Source organism: Coffea arabica, chromosome 8e (genome assembly GCF_036785885.1).
Source record: "Coffea arabica cultivar ET-39 chromosome 8e, Coffea Arabica ET-39 HiFi, whole genome shotgun sequence".
Taxonomy (NCBI): Eukaryota; Viridiplantae; Streptophyta; class Magnoliopsida; order Gentianales; family Rubiaceae; genus Coffea; species Coffea arabica.
The window spans coordinates 38,641,274-38,658,404 of record NC_092324.1 but is presented as its reverse complement, the minus strand read 5'-3'; the positions used below and the strand labels follow the sequence as shown (position 1 = coordinate 38,658,404).

At 35.6% G+C, this 17,131-nt stretch overlaps 2 protein-coding genes across 2 annotated transcripts; one reads left to right on the top strand and one right to left on the bottom strand.

Annotated features, from left to right (window-relative positions):
• Nucleotides 1-403: 403 nt before the first annotated feature.
• On the bottom strand, nt 404-3,940 carry LOC113703699 (ubiquitin C-terminal hydrolase 22). The gene is made up of 3 exons (XM_027225149.2): nt 2,719-3,940; nt 2,099-2,217; nt 404-1,732 (listed from the first exon to the last, which is right to left on the bottom strand). Exons 1-3 carry the CDS (start codon nt 3,480-3,482, stop codon nt 957-959), a joined length of 1,659 nt encoding a protein of 552 aa, XP_027080950.1. The 5' UTR covers nt 3,483-3,940; the 3' UTR covers nt 404-956.
• A 9,514-nt stretch (nt 3,941-13,454) lies between these two features.
• On the top strand, nt 13,455-15,144 carry LOC140012759 (uncharacterized). The gene is made up of 3 exons (XM_072061055.1): nt 13,455-13,562; nt 13,665-13,937; nt 14,251-15,144. The coding sequence occupies exons 1-3, from the start codon at nt 13,455-13,457 to the stop codon at nt 15,142-15,144; spliced, it is 1,275 nt and encodes a 424-aa protein (XP_071917156.1).
• The last annotated feature ends 1,987 nt before the right edge of the window (nt 15,145-17,131 follow it).

Here is a 17,131-nt window from a genome sequence, read left to right as displayed (position 1 = left end):
TGAGAAGAAAAGGGGGGGGGGGGGGTGGGTAAATTTTCCTCTTTTAACGATTTATGTTGGATTACGAGTAAAAAAACGGGATTAACCATGAACTTTGACATCAATACTGTTGATGCCTCACCTTCTTGATTTGACATGCTCAAAAATTAAAATAAAAAGCTGCAGCCTGCTTCAATTATGATTCATCTACAGGATGGTAAATTCTATCCTTTGTAAAGGTTCGGTTTTTTGAGTTACTCAAGGAGATTTAAGATGTAAATTCAGAGAGAATGGTTCATGTTCCACTGTGCTTATGATATGTACAACGTTCCCCAGCATTTCAGCCCTAGAGTCATCTCTCATATCCATAGATCTTGTATAATGCCGATTCGTATGAAGAATGTTCGAGACAAAGGCCATAATATTGTTCATTGGAACTTGGAAGGTCGTCCAATTCTAATAGAATCAATACCGTTAGCAATGGACGGTATGAGAGAGTGGAATGGGCATGCCAACAAGCTCCGTCCAAACATGGAAAAGAATATGTAAACACGTCTGAAAAATCAAAGAGGGATCTATTTCTGTACATTGAGAATAAATAATAGACCAGAAATTACAATGAACTAAGCTGCCGCATTTCCACCATCATTAAAATAGGGGGAATATGGTGAGTTTGTCTCTGTTTGTTCATCATCAGGCAGTCAAGCAGAACTATATAAATGGTCAGAACCCGTAGCTCAATGCAAATGGCTGCATAGCTGCACTCTGTCTCTATTTGTTCATCATCAGGCAGTCAAGCAGAACAATGTAAATGGTCATAACTCATCATTCAATGCAAATGGCTGCACAGCTGAACCTTTCTCTGCTTCAGTCCTTCAGGAGTATAGCTTTCTACAGTAGAGAGTAAACTTGCAGCACTATCTCATTCTTTGCTTTCATGGCCTCGAATTACCGGGCCACATAATCTTTCAGCTAATCTAGCAACATCCAGCTATAGGGACAAATCTGTCTGCGTGAGGTGACATTGGGAGGCAGCTCACATCCTCACTGCTTTTATGGTATAGAACTTTCTGCACATAGTATAAAAGGTAGCACTGCGAGGCCCTAACAACCTCTTCATCAACTTTAGTTATCCAAGCATCATCACATTTAAACCATTGGTTTCTCAATCGCAAATAGGTAACATAATGACCAGACTCTAACATCCCTGAATGGGTGACCACAGCAAAAACCTCAAATTCTGTGTTACTATCTGATTCATCACCCTCAAAAGCAAACATTCTGTTTCCAAATTTTTTCCTCACAACTGAAGAAGATAAATATGGTTTCATGTCTAAGGAAAAAGGGAACTGCAAATGCCGATCGATTTTTCTTGACAACCTTTTAATTGGAAAATGTTCAAAGCGTTTTATATGCAAACATAGAACCAAAGGTAGCTTTTTGATTGACAATTGCTTTAAAGCATCCTGTTTCTCTTGACAGTTTTCACAGTACAATTTTTGATCTGATCCTAGCTTCTCTAGTCTTGTAAAGAGGTCCAAGCAGCCCACAAGAGTAGAAGTACCTGCGCTCTCATTTAGCTTGCTTGGCTTACCAACATTTATAGGATAAGATGTGTGTGTATCTAAATCGAGAGAAATATCCACACAAGGATCATAAGTTGAGGAAGTGAACCCACAAGATGCACAGGTGACATCTGACCGCACTAGCCCCGAGAAAGCTCTATGAATAATACACTGGCAATCTCCATAATCTGTGCAAGAGAAATGCTTTACGTCAGTGAAAAGAAGGCAGAGAAAAAGATTCAGTTTTTTTTTTTTTTTTTAAACAGTTGAAGTCTCGTCCTTATTCCCTTGTTGAATATTGATCAAATCATCCATGATACTTGGCGGTACCAATAAAATCAAAACTTAGTGACAACATTTACGCCATGGCATGAAACTTGTCATCCCTCGGCTAAGCAATGCAGCCAAATTTTATCAGTTACAGACCTGATAACCACAGATCTGCTGCATCACTCATGGAACACCGAGCCACAGATGGTTCCTTCTAAACCAGAACTGACTAGTATCCCAAACTGATAGGAAGCTAAGAAAGACCTATCCTGGCATTCGATTACCTCTGATTGCATGGCTTGCCTTCCCTTCTTTCTCATGGATCCTATCCAACATTGAGATGAAGAACTCATGGGCATCCTGCTGCTCATAATTAGCAAGATTTTCTGAGTGCTGCCACCAACTGCAGACAATTATCGGTCACATTTAGTTCACCAAATTGCTAAAAAAATCAATACATATATAACAAGAAAATAAGCCCTGATTAGAGCTGTGGCAGGTGACCAACATAGGAAAATTAGTTGAGGGGCATTATAGAGAAAGTATTGTTTAATATAATCAACTCCACAAATTATACTACTCTAACTGAAGCTTTTAAACAGTAAATGACGCCAGTTCAGATTAAAACATCCTATAAGGTAAACCTTTGTCCCTCCCATCCCTAGCTTACAACTGCGATTCAGCCTGAACTTAATCACTGCAATGCAGCTATATCAACCACTAACTAATACAGCATATCCATTGGTTCAGATTCGTACAACAATACCCAGAATATACTTTAGTAAGAGATCATTGAAACAAATTGCATAACTTGCATCTCTAGCGCAGACATAGAATAAGAAGGAAATCAAAACTAACAAACCCAAGTACTTTAAATGTGATCAATTGTATAAAATCAGCAAACCTGTAAAGGAACTGAGCTGGACTATAGGGTGTCCGATCGCCTGAAAACACAGCTGAGAAAATAACATCAATGTCACAAGGCAAACACAGTCTATCATTGGATCTCTTACGGCACATTTCGCGGTTGTGCCTTCCACTAAGATAGTAATTCCTCAAAGGGGGAGCATGAAGCAATGCTTGCAACACAGAATTCATAAAACAAGTATTCCCCAAATTGTTCAAACCCCTCAGACCCAAAGGAAAACATGACTTAGACCATTGATCCCTTAATGAAACCAATCTTTTCACATTCCTCAAATCCAAATCTATCCCAAAATTCAATCTTTTCCTCTTACATAACCTCAAATCCCCATTTTCACTCCTTGGCAATTCCATCATGTGTTTACACATCACAACCTCATCAAAATCTGGATCATACACCTGATCGCAGCATACACTACAATAAAGCTCAGCCCTTTCCAAGTCTACTGCAATCTCATGCCCATCAAAAGACTGGCTATGCAAAAGGGTATGGTCTGATCCAGGTGACAAGCAACAAGTTACTGATGAACAGATCAGACAAAAGTAAAGTCTACCCTGGTAACCAGAGCAAAAACTGCATCTGGGCAGCTCCAATTTGGATTTATCAATCATTGTTCGACCAAAAGGGTTGGTTTTAACAAATTCTTGGATCAAATAGTAGCCATCAAGGCCATGTTTCAGCTTGTACTTTGTCAAGTGGTTGCACTCTTTCGGGGTTGAGTATGAAGGGTTTCTTGATGACATAGTAACTAATCTAATCAAGATTAGAAACAGAATTTAAAGAAAGAATCTTTCCTTACGGCAAAAAAAGAATAACAAATAGATCAATTATCTATCAATAGTTCAATACCAATCAGAATCAATTAGAGAGAAAAAAAAAAGAATATGGAAAATCTCAAGGAAAAAGAAATGGGCGTGATTTGTGATTTCGGATCAGATTTGGAATCTTTCGTTCATAAAATCAAATGGGTTTCAACTGAATTTTAATGGATGTTGAAGGATTGGATTGATTGAGAAGAAGAGTCTAGGGAAGGACTTAGGGGAAAAGGACGACGACGAAGGAGACGCTTTCCTTCAGCGGACCGACTCATGTATTCCTCTGTGGGCCAGAGCACTGAGATAATTCTCAGTTACAGCTTCCTGATTATGTTGGGAAGAATCAAGGCCATTGACATCGTCTAATCAAGGGTAGAATGTAGAAAATGGGCCTAGACCGTTCCATCAAAATCATCGATATGTTGTACCTCTGTGGATATTTTAACGGGTCGGATCCAGACTACGGATGGATGCAAATCCAAATTCAACTAATGCTTATTAAGGCTCTATTTCATAATTTAATTTAACACTTAAATTTAATAATTTCATAACTTAACATATTCAAATGTGTTTGAATTGCCTGTACAAAACTAATTTCAAAAAATAAGTGATAAACTATTCATTAATCACTTCATATATAATACTTTCAAATGTTAGGATTGCATCATTTAATGATGGAAAAATTGCTCAAGTGGTCCTGTACATATTGCAGATGTGAAAATTTAGACTCTTAGAATGAAAAAGAGTGATCTCAGTCCTTAACTAATAAAAAAATATCAATTTTAATCCCTAAGCACTTTTCCGTTTGAATTCTTGACGGAATTAGTTATGTACGCACCATGCGACTAATTTTTAAAGGGTAAATAAGGCATATCAATGGGGTGTCGACTGAAAATGTGAGGGATCAAAAGAGTTTCTACTTCAATCTCCTTCAATAATTAAAAACCCTAAATCCAATTGGGCTGGCCATGGTAAAACCACCACTTTATGGTTGCGGTGTACCAGCGAGGATGAAGACTTCACGTACAGCTGAAAACCCAAGGAAGAAGTTCCATGGCCGTGCATATTATGAAGTAAAATCTTTCATTTTCCTTGAAGTTCTATGGCCGTGCATTGTTTGTTTGGGTTGTGAACTTGTGAATTAGGTGCCTCGAATGTAGTGTAGTTAGTTTTTGGTTTTAGTGGATATAATGCAGTCAAAGAGAATTGACTGTACTACTGTCTGATAATTGCTCCTAGGAATTTCGAATCTGGAATGCTGTATTAATTGTTTCACAGCTGATTTTTTTTTCATTGAGATTCAATCATGCAGAAAAGGACACCTTGGAGACGACATTGAAAATCTGATCATAGACATGAAACAATGAAGTATTAAGAGCATCGATTTTATTACTCCAAAAGCAACAACAACAACAAAGAGCATCAATCCTTATTATGATTCAAATACACATAGGTAAGCTGGGATATTGATGTTATACTCTTCATTCATTGGCCTAGTTGGGCTCTCCAACAAATTTTACCTTCAATCAACGATTTCCCTCGGCTTGATTACAGTCCGCACTACGATTTTGCAATTTTAGATTTTACGATTTTTACGATGTGATGTATTTAACATAAAAAAAAATTGTTAAGAAAATAAAAAATTGATTGAAAATTATAATTGTGATAAAATAATATTTATAAAAAATATTGCTATCCAACCACACTCTGGGTACACATGAGTAAGATAAATTTCTACTTTCTATTACTTTAATTTGACATGCAAAATGCAAAAACCTCACCACAAATGATCGCGGAATACGTGAACTATCAAATACAAGAATTCAAAATCTCAAAGCCACAAATAGAAATTCAAGTAGTATATCATAAAAAATAGTTTGGCAATAACTCAGAAAAATTTGAATCTGTTATGAAACAACTAAAAATATGAATATCCAATTTATTTCCCGAACAAGATTGATGCATGTATTCCCCTACAAGATTTATCTGGTTCACTTATCACTTCATGGAACAACTAAATTTATCATCCTGAAATTCTAAATTCATATATAATCATTAATAGTAGTTCATGTACCAAGGTTCTTGTATTGCCTATAAATAGAGGTAGACTAAACTCTCTTATAACAACTTTTGAACATTTGAGTAAATAATAGAATATTCTCTATTCTTTTTACTTCTTATTTCTATTCTACTATTTCAATCTCTACTTTTAATAGTTTATTTCATTATTTCACAACACATTATCAATAGGAGTCTCTATTTTTGAACAAAGGTGAAACACTAGACTCTATCATTGGAGCATACAATTGCAAGACCGAGCATTGGATTAATTGATGAACATGTATTTGTACTTTTTGGTGAACTTTTGAGGCAACATTTCTCCATCCTAATTCATTTCACTTTTTTATGGCTAATGATAGGTTGCATTTTTGTTATTAAATTTATGATTATTCTCCCCTTGATTTTAGCCAAATATTGTGTTAATTGATAAATTCTATTTATATTTGGTATTTGGCGTTGATTGTAGAGAAGCGGAGTAAAAAGTGGTTCAAGGAGCAATTTTTTTAGAAGATTATGAACTAGTTTGATGTGGACGCGGTCAAAAATTACTGTCAAGTCCCAGAGGCTCAAGATTTTCCTGCGCACAGAAGTTTCCTAATCCAAATCAGATTTCAAGCAAGACATTTGGCTGAAAATTAAAAGATTTCTTTCTTATTTGATGGATTATTTTATTGGATTAATCTTGTCTACACTGTCAGTGTATACACTATCACCGTTAGATGAATGACACATATGTAAAATTTGAATTTGAAATTCAAATTTTGCTTAGGTGTCATGCATCTAACGGTGATAGTGTATATACTGTCAGTGTATATAAGATTTACTCTATTTTATTTAGGAAACAATTAACATTATCCTTTGAGATTTTCCCTTTTCAAGTAGGAAGTTTATTTTATGTTAAAGACTAAAAAGTAGGAAATCACTAATTAGGTCTGCCAGTTTCTGAGTGATTAATACTTCCGAAAGAAACGAGTGTTTGGTGACGAGAGACTTGAGAAAGGAAAGAAACAAAAAGGCTCCGTTCTTTTTCCTCTTGAAAAGATGACGGCCTCGGTTCTTCTTTTGGTCTTCTCCTAAGCCGCATGTATCCAGCAACTCATCAAACCTTTGCGTTGGGATTTTTCTCATCCATGAGTAGTTAAATTTCTTTTTCTAGTTAATAACCAACGGTGGATTTGGTTCATCTAAAATTGTGAGATCGAATTGATTATATTTATTTATTTTATTTACTGGTATTCGTATATTTTCTGATTTAATTCTTATGGTTATTATGTTATTTGAATAGATTAATCTAATAATCTAAAATCAATTAGAGCATTTAAATCCATAATTGTTTAATTACTTTAAACTAGTAGTGACTGGCATGATTGGGTTTGCATCAGAGGGACGTATGACTAATTTAAAATAACGCTCGTAGTGTGTTATTTGATTAGAACAGAACTTCTCTAATTCTTAAGGCAATTGAAAAATTGAACTCTAAGGTCGTAGTTAGAGTTATTTCTTGATTAGGACAGTGGTTAATGGTTGTACCTTAATCACCAATACAATAAGAAGAAATTGATTGCCATCACTTGTTTGGCAGTTATAACTTGTTTATCAGCGAGTAAATGAAATTATTATTGCATCGATGATCAATTAAGTGAACCGTTTCCGAAGTTATTTCTTGGCTAGAGTTTATTTATTATGTTTCATTTTTAATGAATTATCAGTTAGGCCTTCTTATTTGAGTTGTTTAATTATTCTGATTTTTTTTAATGAAAATTTCCTTTTCTCTAGGCTCTAGAAGAAACAAATTTTCTCCAGTCCCTGTGAATTTAACCCTGCTCACCGCTATATTCAAAATTTGTATTTTTATTGGAGTAGGTATTTATTATTGTACAGGATCAATACCTGTCAACTAACTTTACCAAACAAAAATTTGTACCCCTTAATAATTTCTAAGAAGAATTACTTATTATGGACACTATATGTGAAAATTCATCTTGAGGAAATGGCCAATTGGTCTTGAAAATACTATTATTGAAAACAATGATAGTTCAAACCAATACCAGGCCAAGGCTATGGTATTCCTTCATTATCATCTGGATAAAGGATTGAAAACTGAATATTTAACTGTGAAAGACTCACTTGTTTTGTGGAATAATTTGAAAGAAAGGTTTGACGACCTGAAGTCGGTCTTTCTTCCAAAAGGCAAGTATGATTGGCTCAATCTATGACTGCAGGATTTCAAAACTGTTGGTGAGTATAATTCAACCATGTTTAGAATTACTTCTCAATTGAAATTGTGTGCCGAAGATATAATTGATGAAGACATGATAGAAAAAATTATTTCCTACCTTTCATGTCTCCAATATGCTTCTGCTATGACAATATGGTGGAAAGGCTTTTAAGAAGCATTTTGAATTTATTGCATGTTTTTTTTGGGTTGAACAAAACAATGAACTACTGTTGAAAAATCTTGAGTCTTGACTAACTAATACTAGTCCATTATTTGAAATGAATGCAACTCAATCTTATAATTTTGATCGTAGTTGTGGACGTGGATGTGGCCATGGAGGAGGTTGAGAACGTGGCCATAGTCGTGAACACAACATGATAGATATTTGCCTTATAATGATCCTAAACGTGGAAAGAAACATGATAACCCCAATAATGGGTCAATAGTGATAAAAAAAAATATGAAGAAAAAAATAATAATAAGGATAAATGCTATCAATGTAACATGAAAAAGGTCATTGATCGCGTACTCATCTTATGGCACACCACCTTGTTGAATTTTGTCAAGCATCACTAAAAAAGAAAGACGAAGATGCTAAGATAAATTTTATTGATCAAAAGAATATCGATGATAATTGTGATACTGATGGAACACTGATGATATAGCGGATTTCCTTGAGCAGCTAGAAGATGAAAAATGATCAGATGCCAAATACCCAATATTTACTTGGAATTTTTGCATTTTTATATAAGTTCCTTTATGAGTTATGTCATTTATGGACTTTCCTAATATTTACTTTTATTTGTAATTTTCTTTGTTATTTCTTCTTGAAGAAGAAATAGATGTCAACTATTTGGGATCAAAGAATTATGGTGATGATGACATATGTCTCATTAATAGTGTTACTACGCATACTATATTCTTATTTGGAAATAAGAGAGACAAACAACATCAATGGTAGTGCTAAATTGATTGAAAATTTGGAAGAGCCACTACTGTATTTCTTCGCAAAGAAGAAAAGATTGTTACCTATAAATAAGAGTAAATCTTATATACATTGACAGTATATACACTATCACTATTAGATTCATGACACATGTGCGAAAATTGAATTTCAAATTTAAATTTTGTATAGTTGTCATTCATACACCGTCAGCATTGGACACCGCCAGCATTGGATGAATGACAACTATGCAAAATTTAAATTTGAAATTCAATTTTCGGACGGTGTATACACCGTCAGTGTAGGAAATATTAATCCTATAAATAAAGCACCACTCTCTACCAAGTCTCGAAGAATTTATTGAATTTTAAAGATATCTGCTAAAATGGTCATCATATCAAGGTACTAAATGAGACAATAATAGATATCATGTTTAGAGATCAAGTGAGATAAAGGTTGATTATATCACAAAAAACATTCAAGGTGCAGCTAGTTATTGATATAGGTGTCTTCATTCTCATTTGATTTATAATTAATTCAAAATTATCACCTATGCAAAACCAGAAACTTATTGATCCTGATGAATTTATGATTTGACAAAAAGTAAGGATTTGTATGACTTTAAGAGCCAACAAGTTCTTAACCATACCCCTTTTGTATTATATATGGCTCCAACAGAAATTTGAAAATTTGTGTCAGGTATGAATCACCTTACGATTAGACATTGTGACATATTGATGGGTAATCTATTTATTGAATAATTTATTTATATTGTGATGAACTACAATTCCTGATATTAGGGGAGAGAAAATGATCAACAAAAGAAAATCATTTGAAAAATGCTATTGGATTTCCTTATCCTCAAAATAATGTGAATTGGAAGTTTAAAATATTATTTTTTTACAAAAAACTGTAAATCAATTATCAAATATATTTATAATATGTTCCAATTTACCTTTAGAAATGAGGCAGAACAGGAGCAAGTTCTGAATGGTTGGCCATGGATTTTTGATGGGCAACCTCTTGTGCTGCAACTATAGAGGGAAGGAATTGAAGACGACTCAGAGGCCTTTCAATCAACTTGATTTGGGTGCAAATCTGGAATTTACCGATTCACTGCTCACAAAGGAAGTAGGCAAGAAAATAGGTCAGGTTTTCTCTGCAGTCAAAGAGGTTGTTATCCCTAACACAGGAAGCAGAGATGGTAGACATATGAAAATCCTGGCTGAAATTGATTTAACACAACCAATTGTTAGGGGAACTATGGTTGACATGAATGGAATGACTAAATGGATTGCTTTCAAATATGAAAGATGCCCTGATTTCTATTTTAATTGTGGAATAATTGGACATAATGAGAAGAACTGCAAATGGAAAAGCTTGATAAATCACCACAATATGGTAATTGGCTCAGAGCCAGTTTCCCTTGAAGCCCCTAAAAAAAGCCACACAATTCCAGAACTACTAGCAGTCTACAGAAAGAGGAAGGGGTTGCACGGTACAAGGCCGAAGTTAACAAAGAGAATGGAAAGTTTCACCTGACTTATGGCAATATCAACAGAGATGGTAATGGGGTGAATGAGGAGGAAAGTGCGCAGGGGATAGGCGTGGAGAACGCTAGCTGTAATGGCGAAGTATATAGGGACAAGAAGGAGCAGGGAAGGGGGAAGACAAGTGGTACCAAACTAGAAGTGAAGGGACATGAGGTTATGGATAGTATAAATAGGAAGTCAATAGAGAATGTTATGACAATGCTACCCGTGAATGTGGAGCTAGTAGAAGGACTGGAAGGCTGTAGCGGAAAAGAGGGGGTTCAGGTATTAAAGATTGGGGAACAGTCTCTAGGAAGGAAGGAGTGTGAAACACAAGAAACGGGCCAGCTCTGGGATTGTATGTGGATAGATGGTCACGAAATTTGTACCACCTAAAAACCAGTTAAACAAAATGAAATCGTCACTGTAAAAAAGGATAGTAAAATGACACCAGGGAAAGAAAACAGCAGTGGGACTACAAGAAGAATAAGAGGAAGATGCTGGAAAAGAATTGTTCAAGAGGTAGGCAGGAGGAAGCCCCTAAGAGAGCTAAAGACTAGACAGGAGCCGGACGTGGGACCAGAAAAAATGAACTTCTCTCTAGTAGATGGAAACGGTATGACTGATGAGGACACAAACCAAAAGAAAAAAGTAAAATTATAGAACACTAGGATATCAATCTCTCTCTGATACAGGTGGAGGAGCCCAACCTAAAAGAGGATCCAATGATCCTATGAGAGCCCTGGTGTGGAATTGTCGAGAAACAGGGAGCCCCTTGACAGTTCCTCAACTTAAGGAGACAGTGTTCCTCCACTCCCCTCAACTTATTTTTCTGTCTGAAACAAAAAACAAAAAAGTGTTTATGAATAAAATCAAGATGCAGATAAAGTTTGATAAACTGTTTGTTGTTGATCCTGTGGGTAGATTTAGGGGCATGACTGTTTTCTGGAGGGATGATTTGAAGATTGATAAAATTCTTTACATAGACTTTACCATTGAATTGCTGATCATTAACACTGATAGAAAGTTTAGCTGGTGGTGTATATGTGTTTATGCAAATGTTGATGACACCATTAGGGAATTTCAGTGAGACACTATAACACAAAGGAAGCAAATTTGGGGTATGAATTGGATACTTGTGGAGGATATGAACGACATAACCTCTAACAAGAAGAAATGGGGCGGTAACAGTAGACAGAAAGTAGCTTTAGAGTGTTTAGGAATTTCATTAATAAGAACCAGCTGATTGATTTGGGGTTTGAGGGAGTACCTTGGACCTGGTGTAACAATTAGAGTCCTGACAATATAGTAAGGGAAAGATTAGATAGAGTTTTATGCAGTAAAGGCTGGGTGGATTTATATGATCAAGCAAAGTGTAGGCACTTATTCAAGGAAGCATTTGATCATTGCTTACTCCTGCTTGATACACAGCCAGCACTGAGGAAGTGGAAAAAAATGGTTTCAGTTTGATAGGAGATGGACCGAGCATACAGGTATAAAGGAAGTCATCAGTCAAGCATGGAAGGGGGAACAGGAGGGGTCCAGATTATACAAGTTACAACAGAAGATAAAAAATTGCAGGCTGGCATTATTGGAGTGGAGCAGGAAACTCAAAACAAATACCAAAAAGGAAATTCAGAGGATACAGAAGGAGATAAAAGAGGTCCAAGGCAGTAACATGGAAAACAGAAAGGAGGAACTTGCCAAGTTAAAAAAGAATCTTGAGGAAGCCTACAGGAGAGAGGAAATCTATTGGAGTCAGAAAGCTAGAGTCAAGTGGCTAAAGGAAGGAGATAAAAACTCTTCATACTTCCATATGAGTGTGGCTGCTAGAAGAAAGAAAAATAATATAACTACATTCTAAAGAGAATATGGGAGTTGGTGTGAGTCTGAGGGAGGGGGTGCAAGGAGATATAACGGAGTACTTCACGAATATCTTCACTACTTCAAATCCAAGGGGAGAGGGTGAGCTTTTAAGGAAGGTTCCACAGACTATCTCTAACCAGATGAATAGGAGACTGATCAGACGAATATCTGAAGCTGAGATAAAGGAAGCAGTGTTCTCCATGCATCCAAATAAAGCACCAGAACCTGACGATATGTCCCCTTTCTTTTTCCAAAGATTTTGGAATATCATTAAAAATGATGTGATAAGAGCTGTCCTGAGTTTATTTCGCCCTGGTAAAATTCTGAAAGCCTTTAATGAAACCCTCATTTCCCTGATCCCTAAGGTAGAACACCCAATTTTTGTGTCTCAACTTAGACCTATCAGTCTATGCAATGTGTTCTATAAGATCATTAGTAAGATACTAGTTAATAGACTAAAGCCTATACTGGGACAGTGTATAAGCCAAAATCAATCAGCTTTTGTGCCTAGACGACAAATTATTGACAATGTCCTCATGGCTCATGAATACATCCACGGGTTAAACAGAAAAAGAAATGGAAAAGAATCTTACATGGCAATAGAATTGGACATGTCAAAAGCCTATGATCGTGTAGAATGGGGCTTCTTAGCCAAGATCATGGAAAAAATGGATTTTTGTATGTAGTGGATCAAATGGATTATGGAATGCATAACTACTGTTTCGTATAGTGTGAACATAAATAGGGAGAAAAGAGGCTAGATTAGACCTACCAGAGGAATAAGACAAGGAGACCCCTTATCCCCATACCTCTTTTTAATTTGTGTAGAAGGTTTTACTAGTCTCCTACACCGGGCAAAGGATAAACACCAAATTTCGGGTATGAAAATTGCTCAAAAAGGCCCTACTCTAACCCATCTCTTCTTTGCAGATGACTCTCTAATTTTTTGTAAATCAAGTGTGTAGGAAGCAAAAGCAACAGTACAGGTGATACAGGATTATGGAAAAGCTTCTGGCCAAGTGATCAATGCTGATAAATCCTCAATCTTTTTTAGCAAGAATATGAGGGAGGAAGTAAGATAGCAGATTCTACAGGTAATGGGTGGAATGAAACAGGTAAATAAGAGTCAATACTTGGGACTACCTATGGTGATTGGGAGATCAAAGAGTGCAGTCTTCAAATATATCAAGGAAAAGATCGCAAGGAAACTGAACCACTGAAAGGAAAGGCTGCTCAGTCCAGCAAGGAAATAAGTGCTACTCAAGTTAGTAGCAATAGCCATGCCGGCTTATGCAATGAACAACTGCAAGCTACCAAAGGGGTTATGTAGAGAGATTAGTAGTGGAATGGCAAAATTCTGGTGGGGTGAGGAAGACAAAGGTAGGAAGGTACATTAGGTTAGCTGGGGGAAACTATCAGAGGTAAAAGGGAAATAGGGACTGGGATTTATAGACATAGAGAGTTTTAATGATTCTATGCTAGCCAAATAGCTTTGGAGGATAATGTCACAGCCAAATCTGCTAGTAAGTAGGATTTTGAAATCCAGGTACTACAAAGGGAAATCTTTATGGGAAATGGAACCCAAGCCATCAGATTCTTGGATGTGGAGAAGTTTACTCAGTTCCAGGTATGTACTAGAGTTAGGAATAAGGAAAAGAATTGGTGATGGGAAGATTGTTAACATCCGGAACGACAGATGGCTGCCAGAGGAAAGGAATGGAAAGGTCAGGACAATAAGGACGGGAAAGATTAGAGTGCAGAAGGTAAGTGAGCTTATAAAAAATGGGGAATGGGACCAAAGATTGCTACAAGAGATATTTCAGGAAAGAGATGCCAATGAGATCATGACAATTCCCAAGTAAAACAGGGAGGAAGGATAATTTGTACTATATAGGGAATGAAAAAGGAGTTTATAGTGTAAAATCTGGGTACATGTGGGTGAAACAGATGCACACGGAAAGGAGAAAGCAACAAGAGGGTGAAGCAAACTAGAGTAAGAATATGCAGGGATCTAGAGTTTGGAAGTAATTATGGGGGCTCAATATGAAACACAAACTGAAACATTTCATATGGAAGTGCTTACGAAGGGTACTACCTATCAATGAAGTAGTGCTGAAAATAACTGGTAAAGGAAGTCCTATGTGCAACAGATGTGGAGAAGTTGTGGAGACTATAGAACATATGTTGTTCATGTGTGATAAAACTGCTTTGACTTGGAAAGCTGCACCATTACAGTGGGATGGACTTGAGGGGTTTAGACATTCCTTCTGGCATTGGTGGGAAGAATTGATGCAAGCAACAAAGAGGGAGGATGGGCGAGACCATATTGTTTTGACATCAAACCTGCTATGGCAGATTTGGAAAGCAAGGAATGAGAGGCATTTTAATGGGGCGGAAGGGGACCCCTTCCTTCCAGTTAACAAAACTGTTGAAGAGTGGAAGGAATACCAAGAAGCAACAAGGAGCCAGGGGGAGGAAGAAAGGAGGAGGACTGGAGAAAAGACTGATTGTGAAACATGGAAACCCCCAGAACAAGGGAGCATCAAGCTCAACACTGATGCAGCTTTCAACAGAAATATGATGAAGGCAGGATGGGGAATTGCTACAAGAGATAACAGAGGTAGGTTACTAGCAACGTGGGCAGTCCCAAGATTGTGTAGTAGGAATGTCAAGATGGAGGAAGCCATGGCTATAAGGAGAGCAGTGGAATTAGCTACACTAGAAGGCTGGGAAAGAGTGCAGATTGAATCAGATAGCAAGGAGATTGTGGAAAAACTAATGAAGAAAGACTGGAACGATAAGTGGATTGGTATGATACTGGAAGACATCTCTAGGATGAGCTGTTTCTTTAAGAAATGTTGTTTTTCTTTTGTCAAAAGGAATTGCAACTTTGTTAGTCACTCTTTGGCACATTTTGCCATTAATTGTTGTGAGAACACCTCTTGGAGAACTCCTTCCCTGCCTGGTTAATGCATGCAACCAGGGAAGATTTTGAGAGCAGTTGCTCACTCTTTTGTACTTACAATTTTGTTTGAATAAAATACATCTGCCGCTTTTGGAAAAAAAAATTTATCAAATATATTTATTGATTCCAAAAACATTATTAAATCAAATATTCGTGCTAGAAATACTCTAGTTAAAATTGATGTTTCTGAAGGATACGTATAAGTGTTATGAATGAATTTAAAGCCGGCCTAACTAAATAAGATATAAAATTAATTTCAAATATCTTCGGAGATGAAATAAATGTGATGACAAAACTCAACCTCTTGAAGAGCCAATTCCTGAACAATTTACTCCTAAAGAGAATAAAATTATAGAAAATTTAAAGTTGAATCCTAAATGAATAGAAATAAATATGTTTATACTTAGTGTAGCACTTGACATTATGAAAGAAAATAAGGATCTTGAAAATATAGCAGTTGATGAATGTCGATATTGAAATGATTGGCCAAAAGGAAAAGATGGGATTCCATTAGCATCAAATTCATTGGCACAATGACAAGTCTTTGGACTTGTATCCCAAAATACCCAAAAGGGTATAAAGCCAGTCGAATATAAATGTTCGTATTATATATGTTAATAATCTCAATCTAATTGAAACTCTTGAAGAGTTACTAAAAGTTGCAGAATATTTTTTAAAAGCATTGAAATCAAAGGGTTTGGAAGAACAAAATTTTGCGTTGGTTTATAAATTGAGTATATAGAAAATGAGATTTTTGTCCACTAAGTTGATTATACGTAGAAGGTATTAAAGCAGATTTTATATGGATAAAATACATTCATTAAGCATCCTGGTAAAAATCCTTTTAGACTATAAGAGGGAAATAAAGAGATTCATGGTCTTGAAATACCTTAATTTAGTGCAATTGTTGTGCTTAATTTATCTTGCTAATTACACACAATCTGATATATATAATGTTATTAGCAAGATTTAGTTTCTCTTTTTAACGATGACATTAGAAAGTGAAAATCTAACAGACCTATTTACCAAGATGATTGACAATTTCTTGCAAGTACACAGGGTCGATCGTAGTAATAAATTATCTGGAGTATTTTAGGGTCAAACTCACGGGGGCGAGTTAATTTCTCTACTTTAATTATTATGAAAAATAAAAAAATTTAAATTCAAAGGGATAGTAATGCCTAACTAAGAAATAAAAATAAATGACCAAATCAAATAATATATAGTTGAGAAAACAATTGGCAATAAACTAAGATTTCAGATTTTTCTAAAGTTTAAATTATTCACCCAGTTATTTTCTTAACAAGTCAAGAACGTATCACGCAAAGGTACTTTAGATTATTTCTCAATACATCTAAATTATACCTAATTAAATCTCACGTCTCTCTTGAGATCATAAGTATTTAATTAAACCCTTTAAAATTTTAAGAGATATAATTATGTCATACAAACCCTAACCTACTTTTGTGATTAGACTAAGTATATTTGTCTATTTAATACATGGTTGTATATTCCTTCCCAATTCAATATAAACCCTAACAGCATGTCTACTGGTGGCCAATCACAATCATATAATTAAGTCAAGATAAATAAATCAAGGCAAAAATCAATAATTTAACTGGAATAAATAATCAAATCTCTTTCACATAACCTTAGGTGCAATTTAATTCAACATAATCATTGATAAATCCAAGAATTCAATGAAAAGATACAAATAAGAAGATAAAAGTAAAGAAAATTTCTCAATTTTCTCTACTCCAATCTCTGTATTGATCTTTCTCTTTGATTCTTCCACGCTTCTTTCTTGATCTCTCAAGGAAAATATGTAAAATGGATGAACTAAACCTTAGCCTAATGTTTTTCTTCTCTAAAAATGACCCAGAACACTCCTATCTATAATTTCTTAAAATAGTATCACAAACACGGTAGGATTGGACTTATTGGACCTGAAACACACCATTTTTGTACATTTTTCCAATGAAGTCAAGCCTA